At 37.8% G+C, this 21,519-nt stretch overlaps 1 protein-coding gene across 2 annotated transcripts in view; it reads left to right on the top strand.

Annotated features, from left to right (window-relative positions):
• The window catches only part of LOC306756896 (SLIT-ROBO Rho GTPase-activating protein 3-like), a 32,028-nt gene extending 15,376 nt beyond the window's left edge, over positions 1-16,652 (top strand). Inside the window, exons 3-21 of one of the 2 annotated variants that reach the window (XM_079241809.1) lie at positions 285-327; positions 1,764-1,952; positions 2,223-2,351; positions 2,474-2,695; positions 2,806-2,912; positions 4,698-4,890; positions 5,011-5,095; positions 7,198-7,225; positions 8,147-8,249; positions 9,492-9,552; positions 10,191-10,268; positions 10,583-10,717; positions 10,823-10,928; positions 11,013-11,240; positions 12,934-13,007; positions 13,121-13,301; positions 13,778-13,924; positions 14,050-14,365; positions 14,831-16,652. In XM_079241809.1, the coding sequence (XP_079097935.1) occupies positions 285-327; positions 1,764-1,952; positions 2,223-2,351; positions 2,474-2,695; positions 2,806-2,912; positions 4,698-4,890; positions 5,011-5,095; positions 7,198-7,225; positions 8,147-8,249; positions 9,492-9,552; positions 10,191-10,268; positions 10,583-10,717; positions 10,823-10,928; positions 11,013-11,240; positions 12,934-13,007; positions 13,121-13,301; positions 13,778-13,924; positions 14,050-14,365; positions 14,831-15,295 (2,890 nt within the window). In that variant the 3' untranslated portion in view covers positions 15,296-16,652. The remainder of the gene's footprint in view (positions 1-284; positions 328-1,763; positions 1,953-2,222; positions 2,352-2,473; positions 2,696-2,805; positions 2,913-4,697; positions 4,891-5,010; positions 5,096-7,197; positions 7,226-8,146; positions 8,250-9,491; positions 9,553-10,190; positions 10,269-10,582; positions 10,718-10,822; positions 10,929-11,012; positions 11,241-12,933; positions 13,008-13,120; positions 13,302-13,777; positions 13,925-14,049; positions 14,366-14,830) is intronic. The other variant, XM_079241808.1, reaches the window with a different exon arrangement.
• The last annotated feature ends 4,867 nt before the right edge of the window (positions 16,653-21,519 follow it).

Below are 21,519 nucleotides of genomic sequence, written 5' to 3'. Positions count from 1 at the left end.
GAAACAAATTAAAAGCAGTAAGATAGTGACAAAGCATTCATATCCATCAGTAATGAAACTGGTTTTCAATTCCAGAAATTGCTCTCCATACATTCACCATTAAATGATGTTTGAAACAAGTAAATTTGCAACAAATACAAACAGAATCCAAAACGGTGGCATGATATAAAACATGTGAGAAATATTCTCACATCCAAAACTATATAACTCAAGTAGCGTTGCTGCTATACTGATATTGATTTTTCCTTTCTCTGATTCATGCATTATTAAATGCCTGTCTGCAGCTCCCACACACTGCAAGAAGAAGAGAAGAAGTCTGTCATTTTGGTAAATAGAAAGTTCTATAGCTCATAGCGTTAAGCATATATAATTTGATTATTTAACAAGTTAGACATGTATTAAACTTTTATTTGCTGCTGATTTTCAGACATTGATGTGCAGCTGATTTTCTTGTGGAAACTGACTCGTTTCTTGTTTCAAACACTGCAGAAACGCTTGCACGCTGTCACTTCTTTTGCCTCCTTCCTCCCCCTGCCGATCGATCTCACTGTCCTTTGCTCATCCATTTCAGTCAGGGTTGCTAGGAAACCAGAACTTGAAAAGTACTGATGGAGTAGCAGATGTTGTGTAATTATACGGTTAATTTTGGCCAATATTTGTCAAATATTTACACGTAGTCCCGCAGACATCAACATTGTGTGGGAATGTAATTTGTTATGGTAAGGTAGCACACAGTCCCTGAATGTAGACGAATGTGGACACATCAGACAGACGCACCCAGCACATCATTGCCAGCTAAGTATAGAAATATGCATGGAAATATGATGCTCCCATGAGCTTAATGAGTAAGCTACACTCCCTAATGTTTTCATGCGAGATGAACATAAATGTTTTTGGGTCACATGAGTTCATATCTAACACTGTTTGTCATGTCATAGCCTTTCAGTTAATAACAATGTAATATATTAGTTACATTAATTAAACATAATTGAAGAGGAAATTATAAGTTGCAGCTTTATACTTATCTGTAATGTATATATTATAGATATACTTTTCTACAATATATGACTATTATGTAAAACATGCATGTATATGTGACAAGCTTTTGCTGGTATGCATTGGGACATGATTGTGTGTCTGAAAAGGTTCAGTGTAGTGTATTGTTTTGTTAGTATGTAATATATTGCTTTATTTGTATGCCGTGTACTGTTTTGCACTGTCCAGCTCCCTCTATAAACTTTTAATAGCTTCAACTGGAAGCCTGATTAATACAAATATGTAATGTCTAATATCTAGTTAACGTTGTATTTAACATGAGTGAGTGTGAATAAAGTGAATGACTGAACAGCAATGAATATTCTTTCACATGATGAATCAATTTCAAAGTGTCATGAAATGTTAAAGTTGTAAAAAAAAACATGCAAGCACTTTGCTGGTAGGGACGCCAACCCACTTATCAAGAATTAGTCATTAAGAAAGCCTTTTGATTGTTGCCCAGTTTTAGGAATTCTTTCCTTTGAAAAGAAACTCATATTACAAATAAGTAATTAAATCCATGACAAAAATTGTTTAAACTTTGGAAATGGTACAAGACATTTATTTTTGTACTTTCACCCATGTTAAGGTAAGAAAATAAATGTCACTCTCACCTATGGTGTGATCTATAGTAGGATGGTAAAAGGGGTACTGCATTTTAAAATGCCCCAAATTCCTCTGTTGTAGTTATGAAAGCTCATCTCATTACATTTGCTGTCTTCTTACAGGTAATGAAGACATACCACATGTACCACAGTGAGAGTGTCAGTGCTGAGAGCAAACTGAAGGAAGCAGAGAAGCAGGAAGAGAAGCACATCGGCAAGGTTAATGACAGCACAAGCCTGCTGCGACATGGTCACGATGAACGTCCACAGCGACGGAGCTCCGTAAAGAAGATGGAGAAATTAAAGGAAAAGGTCTGTTTTGACTGACAAGCAAGACACTACATATCTTTTACAAATAATTTGTAAATGCATTAGTAACAAAAACAAAAAAGTGCTATTTTTGTGTGTAAAAAATGATGCTAGAAATGTTGTTAAAGACATTAAATCTCAGCATTGCACTATGATGTTAACACATTCATTAACTTATTATGTGAGATAATGTAGTACTGCTTCCTTTGAATACATTAAGCAGCAGTTGTACATCCTGCATTGATGGCACTCTGTCTTGCTCTCCACCCCCAGAGACAAGCCAAGTACTCTGAAAACAAGCTGAAATGCACAAAGGCCCGAAACGACTATCTTCTCAATCTGGCAGCTACCAATGCCCTTGTGGCCAAGTACTACATCCAGGATGTCTCAGACTTGATAGATGTAAGTGTAATTTCAGTCAGTGCAAAATCTACTAATATTGATCAAAAGCTTACATGTTGTCCTGGATTTTCACTGTAGGATTTTTATGATTTCTAACTGCAACTTGTTTTACTTGCACTCAGTGTTGTGATCTAGGGTACCATGCAAGCCTGGCGCGCACAATGAGAACTTACCTATCTGCAGAATACAGTCTAGAAACTTCTCGCCATGAGGGTTTAGACTTGCTTGAAGGAGCAGTAGATGCCATGGACATTAGAGGCGACAAGCTGAAGTTTATGGACACACATAGCCAGATCTTCTGTCCTCCAGCACGCTTCGACTACCAGCCACACATGGGGGATGAGGTGAGCCTTCCAGAGAAATCTAATAGTTTCTATTTAGGTCTCAGTTGTTATATTGCTCTGGTCGTGTTGAATCATCCTGATGAGGATTATGTTCTATTTTTTTATTCCAGGTGTGTCAGGTGAGTGCACAACAGCCTGTTCAGACAGAGCTGTTGATGCGCTACCACCAACTGCAGTCTCGCCTCTCCACGCTGAAGATAGAAAATGAAGAGGTGAGGTTCTTTGTGCACACTAATCTTAACTGGAGACTGTGTCAGCACACCATTTTGAAATAAATCAAACTCACTCTGGGTGTTTTGTGCAGAACATCTCCTTTTAAAAAAACTTAAAAAGATGGTGATAAGTAAAAAAAATTACAAAGATATGCTCTGACAAAACCTTTCACAAAAGATGTTTTTGTGATGGAAAAGGCTCTCTAATATACTGGTACTAAACCTTTATTTAGGTGTTTACTTAGAGCTTTGGTTACCACAAAAGCCAAAGCATTATATTCACACTATTTCCATACTTATGAAATCAGTGACACCTGCTGCCTTATTGGTGGATTGAACCTTTGGAAGATAGCGAGTTATATGTTTTTGGACTGCTATTGTAGTATAGTTATATGGTAGATGTTCATTCTATATAGTATGCGCTGTGTAAAATAGGACAGTTTCACCCTTTTTAACAAAAAGGAAATAGTTTTTGTTCCTCTTTTAATCAGTGGAATAGATTAACATTCAGTATATGTATTTTTATGTCGCAACTGCTGGACAATGTGACATTGTTTAATGATGTGCCTATATGCCAAAATGATGTTTGAAAAATAAAAAATAAAAACTGTAAAATTACTTAGTTGTTCAAAGCATGAACCTTGGTGAAATGGGAGCTCATGATGTTGGGTGATAGATGAGATCACATGAAGGTGGTGAGGTGATGGAGCCAAAAAAAAAAAAAAGCATGAAGGGTATTGCAAGCTACTGTTCAAAGAAATGACTGCCACATCAACCAGACTATAAATTCTGTCAAAGTACGCTGCAGAAAAGGAAATTACTCTAGAAAACTCATATCAACTGCTCTCACATATATGTAACCAACTCTCAAGTATTTCTTCATGTAAACTGATGTTTTGTTAACAACAAAGCAACCCTATTTCTACCAGTTTCCCTTTTTTACACTATCCATTACATTTAAGCCTATGAACCTAGCTAGCTAGCTTACCTTGCAGGAAAACTGAAAAGGAAACAGATGTTATTAGCTGTCTGTTATCAATGTCAAAGTTATTAAGTTGTACAGGTTAAAGAGTAATGATATATAAAGACAGTTTGTTCATTTAGTTTTAACTTGTTTTTATATCAAAGTAAGCGAGGCTAAACTGTTCTGGTTAGCTTCAGTGCATACACTGAAGTAATGTATTCTTTTGTTAGCTCTCAAGAAAAATGTATTTCACAAAATGTTGGCCTGCAAAACTATAATTTAGGTTTGGGCTAGCAACCTTAATATTAGGCAAAACTATGCTACAACCATGGTTCAGGACTGTCACACCATTTAAAGTAATTTCTCAATCTGACACTGATTTATGGGTCTGTCTCTCATCTGTTCTTCTGCCACCCAGCACAGAGTCAACAAGGTCACTGTGACTCACATAGACTTATTTAAAGGTCACTATGGTGTGTATACTTGTTATGAATATGGAAATGCACACTCTCTTCTTGTTTGCCTTACATGGAAGAGTCATGGTTAATCTTTCACGTCACGATGCATCATGCTACAACTTGCAATTACTCAGCTGTTTTTGATGTGGCAAACTGTTGTGCAAATATCCTGCAGCGTTATAGTCTGACTCTTTGCTTCTGTGTTTACACCACAGCCTGTTTGTGACATTTTAAAAGTCCATACATTTAGTGTTAACACAGTTTTTAAATGCGTACCAGTTCAGTTCAGTTTATTTTCGAGTAAAGATATTGTAAATATAGAGATTCTTAATGTTAAAACAATATTTGTATAACGTGTTTCAGGTGAGAAAAACCCTTGATGCCACCATGCAGACCCTTCAGGACATGCTTACTGTGGAGGATTTTGATGTTTCAGAGGCCTTCCAGCATAGCCAATCCACAGAGTCAGTTAAGTCAGCTTCCTCTGACTCCTATATGAGTAAGGCGAACATTGCAAAGAGACGAGCCAATCATCAAGAGACAGAGGGCTTCTACTTCACTGTGAGTTCTCAGGCAACTTAAAGTGCAAAGCACAGCAGCATGGCACACATGTACATAGAGTTTGGGAAACAAAAGGAACAACTGACAACATTCTTGTCGTTTTATCTGTTTGATCTGCAGAAATACAAGGAGTACCTGAACGGCAGCAACCTCATTGTTAAATTGCAGGCTAAGCATGATCTTCTGAAGCAGACGCTTGGAGAAGGTGAGACTTATTAAAGCCTTTTTGTGATGTGTTTTTGTTGAGAGGAAAGGTTAGTATAAAGTGTGCACATACTAAACTGCCTCTAACTGAAGTTTATGGTGGATATACAGATGTAGCATTTATCACATATCTGTTCTCAACAAAAGAAAATGCTATATATTTAGTTTGACACCGTGAATCTGGAAACTATGACTCATAAATTGTTATTCAAGTGATAAGAACCTGTGATAAGATATTTAAGTACATAAGATGGGTAAGCAATTATCATGTCATTTATGATAAGTCATTTACTTAAATACTTAATTATTTAATATACATTGAACTTAAACTGATTTTTTGCACTCAAGTTAATCTACTGTTATGTTTCAATTTTGTCATGTAATTGTTCCAATATACAGAAAGAGGAGAGGGATTTGATTAAATGACTGAGGCAGGTCAAATTAAGCTACAATAGATGCTAATAAACCTCTTCAACTTGTTACTATTTGGCTTTCTCCATTTGACCTACGACAGGTTTTGATTGATGGACAAACAGAAAAGAGCATGAATACAGTCTTATCTTTTTTCATTTAATTTTTTGCGGTAATTCAGTTTTTATCAGTTTTTTCTTCTACGGTGACTTTCCCTCATGCTTCTAGGCCCAGGGCAGAACTAAGCATGTGCACACCCTGGCTAGTTTGCCCCTATTAAATGTATTAAATTCAACTCCTAACCACATTATCAGAGCATGTTTGTCCTATTTTGAGGAATTCCGTGTAGTCAGACTAAGATGTTCAAATGCACTTTAAAAGGTCTGATTTTAATCAGACAAACATAATAACATGATCTACTTCTTCCTAATGTAAGCAAACTGATCAGGTTATAATTGTTCTCAGGTACCGCACTTAGTTTTTAAACTTATATAGATAGAAATTAGCATGAGGACTTTTAAGTTGCATATTGCATGCAGCTACCAGGTCTGAGATGGGAAGCTGATAAAGGGGCAACTTTTCCAAGTCATGGTCAGCTTATAAAATATCTTTGGCTTAAAATGATTCCCATTTTAAAGAAAGGGAAACGAAATTTTAAACTTTTACCTGAAATAATAATTCTGTACATGTCTTCAACAAACAGTTGATCTGATCAGTGCATGACTTCTTTTTTTAAATATGAAAAATATGCTGGGGCTCTATTATGCTACTTCTAGTTTTCTGAGCTTTCTACAGTGTTATAGTGTTGAATACTCATCAGACATATGAGCAGCACTGGGTTTTATCACATAAACACATATTTGAGTTTTCCAGCACGCTCTACGTTCGGTTTCCATGCCGACTGAAACGATTAGTTTTGTGAGTTTTTTCGACTTCAAAATTTTAGTGATGTCCCATGGGCAGATCAGAGAGGATCAATACAAAATGAATGAAGGGGTTTGTGAGAAATTTTTGATTTTTTTTTTGTTTGCACTTCTGGATTTGCATATTAAAATAAATTAGACTGATACATACATAATACAGCGACTAAATATTTCTTGCCATACTTTGTTCTTGTATCTCTACATTTTTAGAGTGGTATGGCTTTTCATAAGTTCATAATTCAGTGTTATTAGAATCCTGCTTGGAGTTAATTTGACATAAAGAAGAACTACTGAAAGCTGTTTTCCACATGACACGCTGCTCAAACAAACGTTTCTAATTGACTGATCAAAGTGAGTTAATTTGTTAGAGTACGTTTAGTCCTGTGTGCTTATGTGCTGCATATATCATGAAATCATCCCGCTGCACAAATCATCTCCCTCAGCCCCCTTCTCCTGTTGCCCCTGGTTACATTTTTCCACTTTGCAGATAGAGAGAAAGAGTAGACAAGCTGTCCCCTTCTGGGGCTCTTGTGCTGTTTCTAGGGCGACCGCTGAATGACCGCTGCCTGGTGGTGAGTCAGATGCAGCTATGGTGCTAACCCCATTCAGTTTGGCTGAATAGCTGCCCCCCTTTCTCATTACACCCCTTTCCGTCTCCATCTGCCAGCCCTATATAGTCAGCCAGCACTCAACCAAGACCAGCAACTTCTGTGACTGTAAACCAGTTTATTCTAATTCAGACTTTCTTTTTTGTGTGTTTTTATTTTAGGGGAGAGGGCTGAATATGGAACATCAAGGTAAGAAGTACAGTGATAAAAGGGTAAAGAAAATGGGGGATGATGTGAAAAAATCTTTCCAGTGTTTATGGGTTTAATAGAAAAAGAAATGAATTAAATTAAATGAAACTATGGACCAGAAAAGTTTGCACTTAGAGATTTTCCTTCTTTTTCTTTAAAGCAGCAATAATATAATAAACTACCTTGGTAATATCCTATGCTAAAAACAATTGCATAGGCCTAAAATGAACAACTATTGACAAAGATGACTTGTGTACAATAGAAAAGAATGCTTTATTTGGCTTTTAATATTAATCTAATAGATATTTTTGCAGTCTTTCAAATCTGTAATTAAGATAGTGTGTGCCAGTTGTAGGTTTATACTGCGCAAGATTAGGGTTTGATTTTTAAGCATTTTTCATAAACGCTAAATGAGAAGAATAATACCATCCTAATGACTGACTTTTTTTTTTTTTTTACTTTGGTACAGATAAAAGTTGTAATATGAAAAGCTGGAATGTTTGCAGGGTGAGATATTTAAAGTTACAGTTTTAGGATGAAATTTTTAACACTCAAACTGACATGTCGGGATCATATTGTCCTATGATTATGATGATAACCGTGTTTATATGGATTAGAATGACTTTACAACTAGCAGCACAAGAAAAGACATAAAAAGGAGAGAATTTGCTGCAAAATTTAGAATTTATTTTGAGAAAGAAAAAAAATGAAAGACAAATGATCCTGTATTGTCTTTCCTAATTGATCAGCCATTACTTAACTCAGGTATACATATCTTTGGAGGTAAAAGTTGGAGAGAAAAAAACTGCTTTAAAATGAAATATCATGTCTTTTTATATATATATATATATATAGCTATGCCTACTGTGTTATTATTTATATTTCCCATGTTTCAAACCTACAACCCCATGATCTCCCCAGGCCCCCCACTCTCCCCCCTAAACCCCAGAGAATGCTGAAGTCTAGACCTCGCTCCATTTTTAACCATAGGCTGTTTAACGGCAATATGGAGACCTTCATTCAGGTATTAGCCCATCTGTGACTTTTGTCTCTCCATTAGCTCAGCTGTCTCGCTAGCAGTCCTTGGGGTCCTTTTGCCTGTGAACACTCCTTTACCCAAATGTTGTTTCCCCTCATGCACTTTCCTCTTCCTCAATGCCTTTTCTTCACAGTCTCACAACTTAGGAGGGATAGGAAACTTAAAGTTGGTCAAACATGTCAAGGATATTAAGTTTTAAGAGTGCTGCTTTAAGCTTTGTTTCAATATTTGTACTGTTGTAAGAAAAAATTAACAAACAAGAAAAAAAAATGAAAATAGCAAAGCCACAAGCAAGTTATTCCCCAACACTGGAACTGAACTGAAGTCACTGGTCAATAAGCATTTTAACTCATTGACTGATTATTGATATTCCAACAGTAAAGGTTGGGGATCTCTAATGTGTGTACACACACACACACACACACACACACATATATATATATATATATATATATATTGGAAATATATTGGAAAAGGCTGATTTAATGGACTGTTTGTTTTTAAACAGCACATATTATAATCTATTCATTTTGCCAAATAATATAAAGTTTTTAATTAAAATATTTTCAATCTTGAATTAAATTGAATTTTCTTTTACACAGCTTTTTACAGCTGAGAACTTACATCACATATACCCCATCCTTCCATGTTTCTGGGGTACCCCCTCCCTTCCTTCCACCTCATCTGCCCTCAGGAACATGTCCTTATGTCTCACACCCCAGAAGGCACTGATGCTTTGGCTATTCTCTCTGGCCAGGCCTTGCCACGCTCTCGCTCTCTCTCTCTCTCTCTGTCTCTCTCTCTCTCTCTGTCTCTGTAAGGTCTGTCTCTCTCACTAACCTGTTGTGGTTGTTGTTGCCTCTGTTCCTCTGTCTACGTGCCTTACTGCTCTCTGCCCAGGGGAAGAAGAAATGTCCGTGCCAGGAGTCAGGTACTCTGTCTTATAGTCGGGCGTTTCATCACACTGTGTACAGTATGCTAACATTTCTGTGCCTCCATGTTGTTTGAAGTGCTCTGAAAAAAATCAAATACTGTAGTAATAATAAAGTACTATGTGGTGGCACAGACAGCATGTGTTTGTTCTTTACACTTAACATTAGTCATTTTAGTTATTACTTAACAGTGTCCCTGCATTAGCTTCTGGTAATAACATCTTGCTGGCATGGCAGTTTGTCTTCTGTTAACTTCATTTCTTGTGATTAATATCATTATGATGTGATTCTGTAGGATTCAGGGCAGCCTATACCAGCGGTGGTTGAGAGCTGCATCCGGTACATCAATCTGTACGGTAAGTTCTGACTCCATAATGTTTTGGTTGGCTTTTGTTAAGAAAATATTCAAATGAGCAAATAGTTGTGTACGCCCAGTTTCTACACGCAGTTTATATTTTCTTTAGGAGCACGTGATTGACAGTAAATCAGTGTCATTTTCTTCCTGATTGACTTAATGTTTCATGTAAAGCACTTTGAATAGTTTTGTACATAAAATGTTCAATCCAAACAAACTTGCCTTTTCTAATGTGCTTTACAGAAGAGACAAAGCATGAAAAAAATATGTAGTATAAACACACTGACAGAAACTTTATCCAGAAATTCCTCAATGGATAAACTATTGAGTAATCATGAAATCTTCTAATGGGAAGTATTAAAAGTTCATTGATGTCCTCTGTCATGTACCGCATGACATTTTAACTGTGATAAATAATTTGCACACATTCACTTTTTGTATTATAATTTTTGAGGAAGCTTTCTTTGTTTATGTGCATAAAGCTCCTTTCTTTGGTTAAGCTCATGTAATTACATCTTGTATAGGTCACTTTTGCAACCATTTGTACAAACCATGGGAGCAGAGACATGCAGCCAAGCAGCAGCTGGTGTGTTTTCAACCAGACCTTATTTTACTCCAATGGTTTTTTTCTGTTCGCAGGTCTTCAGCAGCAAGGCATATTTCGGGTTCCAGGATCTCAAGTCGAAGTTAATGACATTAAGAATGCATTTGAAAGAGGTTAGTCCCAGGTTACATCAACATCTTCCATAGATTGATTTTAAATTGGGTTTTGCCCACCTGAAAAGCCACAGTTACTCTCACAGGACGCTAAAGTGCAAATAAAGAGCCTGTGTGTCGCATGTAGGCCGGTAATGCATATGTCAACCACATAATGCATAAAACATGAGATCGGCATTCTGAAGTAATAATAAATGAAAAACAAACATAACTGCATTACCCTGTAGTTTAAAATGCACCTAAAAATTGCATCAAAGCAATGTTGCATGAAAGTGGATGCGATGAATGAGTAATGTGAGGTGGTCCATGTGCAGGAGAGGATCCGCTGATGGATGATCAGGCTGATCATGACATCAACTCTGTGGCAGGCGTTCTTAAGCTTTACTTCCGCGGGCTGGAAAATCCGCTCTTCCCTAAAGAGCGTTTCCTTGATCTCATATCCACCACCAGTAAGTCACATTACGGGAAAAATGTCCGACATATTTAAATATTTAGTGTATTTCTTGGTAATTGTTCCACATGCCTTTGACTCATCTGTTTTTTTTTTCTTTTAGAACTTGACTCTGGTTCAGAAAGAGCTCATCATCTTCAGCAGATAATAGTGACTCTGTCGCGACCTGTGATCGTCGTCATGAGATACCTGTTTGCATTTCTTAATCAGTAAGTCTTTTCACAAAATAAGTAAATAAATAAAAAGTCTAATTTCATGTTATGATACTTATGGTACTTATGATACTCTCCAAGCCTTTCCCAGTACAGTGATGAGAACATGATGGACCCCTACAACCTAGCTATCTGCTTTGGCCCAACACTGATGCCCATACCAGATGACCAAGATCCTGTGGCCTGCCAGGCACACGTTAATGAGGTCATTAAGATGATTATTATCCACCATGAGCTCATCTTCCCAACCCAGCGAGATTTGGAGGGACCTGTTTATGAAAAGTGCATGGCAGGAGGGGAAGAATACTGGTAGGTGGAAAGAATGATATTCTTCTGGTTTTATTAGTTGTAACACCTCCTACGTGTGATACACTAAATTAGCTCTGAATAATTTTGTGCCATCAGCACAGTTAAAAAAGTGCAACCAGTGTAAAAACTTTAGTAGGTGCTGGGGTAGTGAAATCCAGTTTAAAGACCCACATTTAATATGGAAGGTGGTTTTGAGATTGCTTTCCATTAGTTGCATTTATTAGTTTATATAAAAATGAACCTATTTATTCAGAAAGATTACAGTGTCATTCAGGCTGTTGGTAAATTACATTTGTTTCTCAAATCAGTCCTCGTGAACAAACTGTCCACATTGTTATTTGCCAGTAACGACATCAGCTTCATGCAACCAGAGTTACCAACCTGGTTGCTATAGTAACAACAAAGGTGTCAGCTACACTTGTGATTTGGCTCTCAGTGCCGTGGGAAACTTAGCATGTAAACAAGCTTGCCACCAAAGTGCCAGTAGAATCTTTATTTTGGCATATATCCACCAGCTCTTCGGTGTGTGGAAGCAGCTTTAAGCTCATCTCGTTTCTTACTTTCTGTCTCTTCTGACCTTCCCGATCCTCCGGCCTGTGACCTGGAAATCAAACAGCATGTTATGGTCTCAGTCCTAAACATGCACCTGCAGAAGAGAGCATGCACAGATGTATTGGATTTGGAAGTCTTTTTGGCAGCTGTAATGAACAGAAGCGATTATCATAATGATTATCATGATTATACATTATAAATGGAATTAAATGTTGCCATGGACATGATGAATGCACATCATACAGAGATAAAAAAAAATGATGATGCGGGTTGTAGCAATGCAACATGGAAGGTGATCATGTCTCACACATATTTAAATGACATCAGTTTAAAATGATGATGCAGAGTGAAGGATTTCCCATTTCCTAAAGGCCTGTTACCTCCGCTCCTCCCCTCTTGTGTTTCTTTGATTTGTTTTATTTAATCTGATGTAGGTTGCTTTACACTAAGTGTGAACATCCAGTTGATCAACAAATATTGTTTAAGAATCATGGGGGTATTTTTGATAAAGACCACAGTTGGTTTTGCAGCCTGTATCTCCCAGCCAACCAGCAGGAAGTACAACTCAGCATGGAGTAATAACAAACTATTATACAAATTAAAACACATCTCAGTAAACAGGGAAGTCATTTTTCAGGACGCTGGCTCATAAAATCTACTTTTTAAAGTCACACTTGGAATATGCAGTGCTCTTTACTGCAACCTTCTCAAATTCAGTGAGGATAATTGTATGATCTGCACAAATCAAATGCTTTAAAATGCAAGGAAACGATGAACAAGGACTTGTAAACAGAGAATCAGAAAAGTGCCTGATTCCATTCAGCACCGTTGTCACTTTGGTTGTAACATCAGATGCTAGAATAAATGTAAATTTAATCACATCTGTCAACTGAGATGCATGTATAGAAATCCCACGACGACCTACACTCAGATGTGATCTGGATCTGCAGATGAGATCTCATATGATCCACACCATTTAAACCTGTGACAGTCTGACCGAAAGCAACACAGTCCAACATGTTAACACTTGTTCATGTACATAATTCTGTTGTTGTGCGCCATGAGGAGTCTTTTCATAAAATAATCTAAAGGTAGAACGTTGTACTTCTCTTATTATTGCATTCCTGATTTTTCTATTCAGCGAAAGCCCCCACAGTGAGCCAGGTGCTCTTGATGAGATAGACAATGGGACTGGGCCAAACACGAGTGATGAAGGTGAGTCACCAAACGCAATCAACCACTGTCAAGATCACAGCTGTGGTGTTTGGAACTGACAGTGAAAATAATGAGATTTCTTTTTGCATTCTGGCATGTCTTCTGTGTTGCAGAATTGGAGCAGATTGAAGCCATCGCTAAATTTGACTATGTGGGCCGAAGTCCAAGGGAGCTGTCCTTTAAGAAGGGCGCCTCTCTGCTGCTGTACCTGCGAGCATCCGAAGACTGGTGGGAGGGCAGACATAATGGTGTGGATGGGCTCATCCCACATCAGTATATTGTGGTGCAGGATATGTAAGTGTGTGGAGCTGACCAGGAATAAGATGGAACAAAAAAAAAAAACAAGAAACACAGTCTTTCAGAAATGCTGAAAGTGTCAGTGTGAAGATCAGAATTTTGTCCCTTGTGTACTTTTTTCCAGTTTCCATTTGATTAAAACAGAAACAAAACAAATCAGTAGAAAATAAACAATTTTCCCAAACAATTTTAAAGAATGCAGTTTTCTATAAATGTTAATCATTTCAGTCAGTTTTGAAATGAATCTTGATTTTTATTTCCAACCTTTTTCCTGATAACCAAACTTTCATCAACTGAATTAAACCCGCATAGTTTGTGTTGCTTTTGTTTATCCATGTAATTCACAGGAATGTTATGTGTTCAAGAGTTCCAATAATAAAGTTTAGTCTCTCAAATAAAATGGCACTGGTAGCATCTCCTTTCGAGAGAATCTGTTTACCAAGAGTAATTCCTTTTTTATGTTTCGATCTCAGGGATGATGCATTTTCTGACAGCGTTCAGAGGACCGACAGTGAGAGCAGCGGTGGGCTGTACCACAGTGACCGCTCTTCATCTAGAAATGAACGCCAGTCTCCTTGTGAACACACACCAGAGAATCGCTTTGGAGCAATATTAGGAAGGTGGGGTCTAGTTACAACTTTATGGGAGATGACGTATGACATTTGGAGGAAAGGCCGCAATTGTCCAAAGCGAAGAACTCCACGCTTATTACAGCGTTTGCATCTATTTTATCACCTTTTCTTAGGGTGAGAGTGCGATCGGATGGAGCAGCAGTACCACGTCACAGGAACGGTGCCGACAGTCTTAGCCCCACCAGAGTAGCTGATCAGCCCCCCAGGGTCATGCCCAGACCCTGCAGCCCACACAAAATAGCTGTCAGCAGGGGCTATGCAGACAGCCCGGAGAAGCGGCGTCTCACCACATTTGGAAGCGCTGGCTGCATCAACCATCCCGACAGAAAGGTGTTTGTTGACAGCCACTCTCAGCGGTCATCACCAAGCACCACTCGGCATGCCAGTTTAGGTGACCACAAAGCTCTTGAGGCTGAGGCACTTGCTGAGGTGAGTGCTGGGAGTAGCTGTTAAAAGCAAGAGATGTTCCACTAGTGGAGTTGCTTTATTTCAGTTTTAAAGCCCATTTGTTTAGCGGGTCGTGGGATATTCAGAACAAACTGTGGACAAATGTAGCAACCATGTACTAATAGTCTAATAATAGCATGTTTGATTTTTTTTTTTTTTTAATCCTTTAAATAACGAAGTATAAAGTAAGTATAAATAAACTTGCTGGCTGTTTAGTTTCACTTATGAGTTCCCTAATTTACTGCATGTGTTTATCTTTTGTTTGCATGCATTTAGCACATCATCTCAAGATCAGGAAGCAGCCTGATAATAAGTCTATTAATAACATGATCCTGTTCTAATTTTGTTTACTGTGTCATTCACACAAGTGGGAATTAAAAATGAGGATTATTTCAATTTAAATTTCTGAAAGAAACTTTTTTTTTTCTTTTTGTTCTTATTCAACAGGACATAGAGAAAACAATGAATACAGCACTGCATGAGCTGCGTGAGCTGGAGAGGCAGAATGTGGCCAAACATGCCCCTGATGTTGTTCTTGACACTTTGGAGCCCCTCAAACACCCTGGCGGAACCCAAGATATGTCTGCCAGCCCTCTGCATACCATGGTGATCAGAGATCCAGATGCAGTCCAGCGACGTAGCAGCAGCAGCTCCTCCTCCGAGACCATGACCACTTTTAAGCCTGCTCTGTCTGCACGCAGGCCGAGTGCACCTTTAAGACCTCCACCTGTCAGACCTGTCCGACCGGCTCCTGTGATTGGCCAGAGCCAGGGTCCGCATCGCTCCAGCAGCTCCAGCTCATCAGGTCTGGGCAGCCCAGGCATCACCCCAACCGATAGGGTCTTTCCCAAAGCACCCTCCCCGTCACCGTCAACTTCCTCCTCATCCTCGGACAAACAAGGTAACATGTAACTCCAGGTCATCAGCTGTCAAGAAGCTGAAAAACACTGTGGATACGGACTGATCGGGATTATCATCACACCCCTCACATCTCCTCTCAACTGCAAAATATTAACAGCAAGTCTATCTGGTAAACATTTATCACTGATCGTATACAGAGAAAGATGGCCTCTTCTTGGTTGGAGCAAGGCTGTGTTCTGATATGTTACACAGAAACAGGATGCAAACTTCACACAAGTACTTTATAGAACGCTACCATGCTGGAAAAAAGAGATGCACTGGGACATATTTCTGTTTACTGAAATGTGAAACTGGTCTCATGGAAATGTAATTAGATCACAACGATGCTGCTGTGAGCTTGTTCTGTGTGTCTGGTTTCCTGCTCCATTATGATGGAACACTTGAGGGAATGTTTCACCCCTTTATCATGTTGGTGGTCCATTTAAAGTCACATATTATTGTAATTCCTTTGGCGCCATTTCTAACGTCAGAAACGTAGAGAAGTGTCCCACAGCATAAGCAGATGGACAACATGGCTACGGGGTGAGACTGGTGTGGACTCCCATCAAGCTGCACTTCTTCTGATGACCACTAGATGCTGGCTCCGAGGAAATCCCGGTCACACAGCATTTAAACAGACAGCCTCGAGATATGGCAACAGTTTCTATGATATCAATACTTTGTACAAACATTCTATGCATAGTGGGCTTTAAAGGAAATTGAGATATTCTGCTGATATTGTTATGTATATGAAGTGTATGAAGTTAGGAAAATACTTTGGTTTCAAGCACAACTAGTTGTCTGTAATCAGTGTTGTGGCACAAGATACAAAGTTGTGGCAATTTGGAGAACACTGATTATAGATGACCGTTTTAGATATACCATCGCTGTAACTAACAGAAGCACATAGAGAAGTATAAGATAAAATGAAGCTATGATTTTATTATCTGTCTTTATTAAGATCGTGTTGTTGACTCTATAAATGGCCAACACACACACACACACACACCATTCAGTGAACTAATGGACTCATGAACACCACAGGGAAATGTGCATTTATAGGTTCCGTGCTCTCATTATGATGAAGCTGTACTGAGATCATATCTAGACCTGGCTAGATTGTGCACAGTCACTGCAGGCTGTACGGATGCTTAGCTGACCATGTTGTTTACCGTTGATGTTTGTTCTCTGTCCCATGTTGATCAGAATATCTTACAAGTGTAATAAGTACATACATTAAAGGAATATACACATACTGTTAAAGGATGCTTGTAAATATAACATTGTATGATAGGAACAGGATATATTATCATCTCTATTGTGTAGATTTTTGTAATTCTTGCACAGACCTTAGCAAAACAATAAATTGAAGAAATATCACAGAAATTTTGAAAGACTTGTTTGTCTTGTGGGTTTGTTTGAAAATATGTGTAAAGAGAAGAGGCAATTCAGAATGAACAGCACAATAATACATTTAGTTATGGCTTCATAAAAAAAAAAAGAGTGGTTTTGCAGTGCCATCTGCTGGTCACCTTTAATTTCACCAGTATGGATGAACTGGTGCGCTGTCGGTGATGTACCCAGAATTAGAATATGCAGGATAGAAGATGGACAAGTGAATGGAGATAACAATGAAACTGTAAAAGAAATGACAAAATAAAATACAACAAATACAGTTACCTGACCATGCTCTATGTGAATGAACTGAGCTTTTAACTAAGTATTGTCTTAATGTATATAATTTTCTAATATATTGTGACTGTAAAACATAGTTCCTCATATGACCATTGTGCCAATTGATTAAGTTCTTGCAGTCGTTAAATAGTCATGCCTATTTAATATTTATAAAGGTATAATATAAAATGCTTTACCATTTATTTGAAAGAAAAATCACTAAAATTACTTCGAAAACCAAAATTGTGTCTTGAGTGGAGCATTTACTGTAACCTTTAGACCTATTAAACATGATAAAGGCATCATTATGTGCTAATGTTGGATTAAAGTATTGTTTCAAAGGTCAAAATGATGTAATCATAAAACAAATTTAAAATTAATGAAGTATAAAATGGGAAAAATTTAATAATTTCACTGTCAGAAAACTGCATAAACGTAGCTCTCATGCTTTTAACTCACTGACTGCCAGCCATCGTTATAGCAACGGTCTTTGGCAGCCAGTGAGTTAATTTACATGATATCATCATGTAAACAAAATACAATACACACCAAGTGTATGATTGGCTCTTCTGATTCAGCAACATCACCTAGCAGGTTTTTTTTTTTTTTGCCATAACCTTATCGAGGTGGTTCTACGTGTCTGTTCTTTCCTTTTTTCACAGCCAGCTCTCAGTGTCAGCTTTAATTCGTTTTGGTGTGTTTATTGAGATTAAAGTAAGAATGTAATAAGATTAGTACCTTTTCTGAGGACTGGATGGCTGAGGGAAGAGGGAGGCACCACTGGTAATCTAGCAGCCAGCTTTGCAGCGCTGGTCTCTCAGTTCAAAAGGCTTTTTCATCAGCGCTGTGATATGATTAGTAAGGCCATCAGGTCTGACACTTTTTTTTTCTTTCACGTCAGCCAGCACAACACTAGATCCCTGCTTATGGGATTAGAACAGTTGTAGTACATGGGCCTGTGAATGAAAAATACTAACTTGGTGTTGCCAGTCAACCAGATTATACCAGATGATTATGAGGTTTTTAAACACCTCATAATCATCTGAAATGTTAGCCCAAATGAACACAACCAGCAGAAGCTTTATCAGGTTAAAAGCCACCCTGACTTCATACAAAGAGCTGAGGATTCCTAACTTTTTCTGAGCGGTGTATTAAAACTGTCTTATTAACCCATGTGTTTTTAGTTCGTGTAAGCAGAAACTACCACTCCAGAAGACAATTTAGAATCCTTCTAATCACATATAATAAAATCAGGATCCACAAAGATCAACTGTCTCGAAAAGATGTCCTTTCATTCCTTGAGTTTTTAAAGGTTGGATGGGAATTAGAGCCTTCAGCTTATCAAGTAGCACTCTTGTGGAAACAGTTTCCACTTTAGAAGATGAAAAATCTTCTCTTAGCCTTTGAGTTCAGACTTTCCTCCTTGATAAAGTTTCCTTTTTGGTCTGGCTTTGATGACTCTTAGTCATAACTTTAAAAATGTTGCTATAATCCCAGGTTGTCGAGGGACCATCGGTGTTGCATTTAACATTTCCCTGTATTCTGCTTCCTTTACACTTCATGCTTTATGTATGAATATATAACTTTTTTGTCATCATTATTTCATATGTCTCTTCTATTTTTCAGCAGATATCTGATATTTGTGTGAGTTAAAGAGCTTGTTAACCCCTCTGCCCTGTCTTCTCAACCCCTATCTGGTGAAAGCAGATGGCAGCCCTTAACAAGTCCGGTTCTGATGGCTGTTTCTTCCTTTTAAAACTAAATTTAAAAGGAAACTAAAAGATTTGATGCAATCATTTCCTTTGTTTACCTACATAAATTATACTGGTATTACATCAATATATTTACAATGAGGAGGTTAATCTTTAATGATGAATTTTAATTTATTTGAATTATAACTAAATTGAAATAGTTTAACTGGATTAGATCGGACCTTAACTTGGGTTTCTAACTCTAACCAAGCGATGCTATTTCCTTAAACCAACCAGGAAATAACAAAAATGCCTTCATGAAGTGTTGTTGTCATTGACTAAACATAAATCAGAGGAGTTTTTCCTCTTCCTGGATCAAATTCTATTGTCCTCCTTGTTGTACATCCTGGTAAACTAGATCCTTCAACCAATGTGTCACCTGTTGTACCAAACAGTTCAACGGAGTGGTTTACAAGGAAAAATGAAAGATGTGATCAACACCAACACAGTTGTTTGTGGAGGACCATGTGTCAGGATTTGTTATTCACATGTTTCTAAAAGCTAAGAAGAATAAATGTTGAGATACATAAAGTCCTATGTACAAGATAAAGTAAAAAATTCAATAAATCAAAATATTTTGTCATGATTTGATGATTTCACACATTAGAAACAGATTTTCTGTGAGTTATATGGGAAATGTGTATTAGCCTAGTAATTTCAGAGTACCATTTTTTATGCTGATGCATGCATATTGAACACTTCGCTTGTTGCTCTCTTGACTGATTGGCCTCATTTAATTGGTTAGTCTCATTTGATTGATAGGTTTCCACTAACAGAATCAATTTGACAGTCAATGCCACTCATTGTTGCCATTTTTATGACTGAGTTATTGTGGAGACACCTGCATATGGCTGGTAGAGTATGCTTGTACTTGTATGCCAAAGAGTTGAAATGAATATAATCTATCATCAAGCAATCTTGATATATGATCTTTATATGCACTGATCTGCCTTGTAATGAACTGCGAACTAAACTAATCTCAGCAGCAGTCTCAGATATTTTACGCTTTTGTCAAGTAAATCATTTTAACAGTGTAAAGACTGAGACATGAAACAAGGCAATCTTATGGAAATTATATAGTTTTATGATAAAGTGAATGTCATCCATAGAAAAACATTGAAAAAAAACATCTTCTGAATTTGAATTGGAACAACAGAGGTTTAGTCTGACTGGAATTATGTCCTTTATTCATGTAAATGAATTAAATGTAGATGGCTGAGAGGAAGGTGCAGCACCACATCTTTTTCAGAGCGCATTACTGAAGACTTACCAGAGTCGCACATTTGCTGTTAGTTAGATGTAATTGAAACAAGATCTTTGCAGTCTCTGACTTTTTGTACTGTACAAAAGGTTTCTGGTTTCAAAAAACCATGACAGGATGGTTCACTCCCCCAAAGCTGCTCCCTTTCCCTGTGGTATTTTACCAGCAACAACTGGAAGGTGCTAAGCCAAGGTAACTGACATGAGATGTAGGCGTCCGATTAACTAAATCTCTCCGAAGATAGGAAGTTTTGCCTGAAGAGGAATACAAAGATAAAACAGATCAAATCTAATGACCTGAGGGAAATGTCAAAGTGCCAAAACAACCCAATAGGTCACAGTGATGAATATCTCACACGGAAAGTCTCAGGATCCATCACCAGTGGGACTAATGCGCTTATGGAAAAATCTGGGTTATTTCTTTTCCTCAGTAGTTAGGGTGGGGTGGGGTGGGGGGTGGGGGGGGGGGGGGGGGGGGGCAGATATAGATATAATATGACTAAACAAAAACCATTCATGACGCGGAGGACACCACAGGTCATTTCAGCTTGTTGGTTCTCAGAAGTACAAAAGTGGGCATGGCAGGATCATTTTCAGTCACTCTTTAGATTTGTTAAGAAGAGTTTGTCATCATCTCATGAGGGAGAGTCATCATCTCTGAGCGGAGCCTACTCCTCTGAACAAGAGAATTTTGGACAAGTCACTTTTCACTTTTCAAATTCCTGCTGAGGGTTGGGGAGTGGTGAATGTGCTCTACTGCAGCCACCGTTCAGCAAACTACTGCAACTCGGAAACAAGGTAAACCTTAACTAAACACACTGTATGTTCAAGCACATAATCACCTCAAAATCTGCCTGTAAATGTTCAAGGCACAATTGGATTCAGAATGTGTAGAACAGGAAACAAAGATTATAGCAGGACGTCTTTGTTGGGTAAACATGTTTATTACTTACAGTTGTGAAACCTTATGGATTATGGCATCTTTCAGCTCTTCAACATATAAGGATTTTTTAATTTAAATTCAAATGATTTTCTCTCAATAATGAGGAGAGACAAAATCTTCTCTACTTTTGAGATCAGAATTTCCTCCTTGATAAAGTTTCCTTCTAGGTCTGGCTTTGATGACTTTTAGTCATAACTTTAAAAATGTTGCTATAATCCGAGGTTGTTGAGGGACCATCAATGTTGCATTTAGCATTTCTCTGTATTCTGCCTTGTTTACACTTTACTCTTTATGTATGAATATATACGTTTGATGTCATCATTATTTCACGTGTCTCTTCTGTTTTTTTTCAGCAGATATCTGTGAGTGTGAGTTAAAGTGCTTGTTGACCCCTGTCTTTTCAACCCCCAGCTGGTGAAGGCAGATGGCAGCCCCTTACCAAGTCTGGTTCTGATGGCTATTAATTTTTTATTTTATTTTTTTTTTTTTAAAAATAAATTTTACTCCCTACTGTTGCCTCATACATGCATGGGGGATTGAATAAAAGAGAACATTTGATGCAATCAATTCCTTTCTTTACCTACATAAGTTATACTGGTATTACATCA

Source organism: Telmatherina bonti, assembly GCF_933228915.1.
Source record: "Telmatherina bonti genome assembly, chromosome: 6".
Taxonomy (NCBI): Eukaryota; Metazoa; Chordata; class Actinopteri; order Atheriniformes; family Telmatherinidae; genus Telmatherina; species Telmatherina bonti.
The sequence above is the reverse complement of the archived record's forward strand: the minus strand, read 5'-3'. Positions and strand labels throughout refer to the sequence as shown.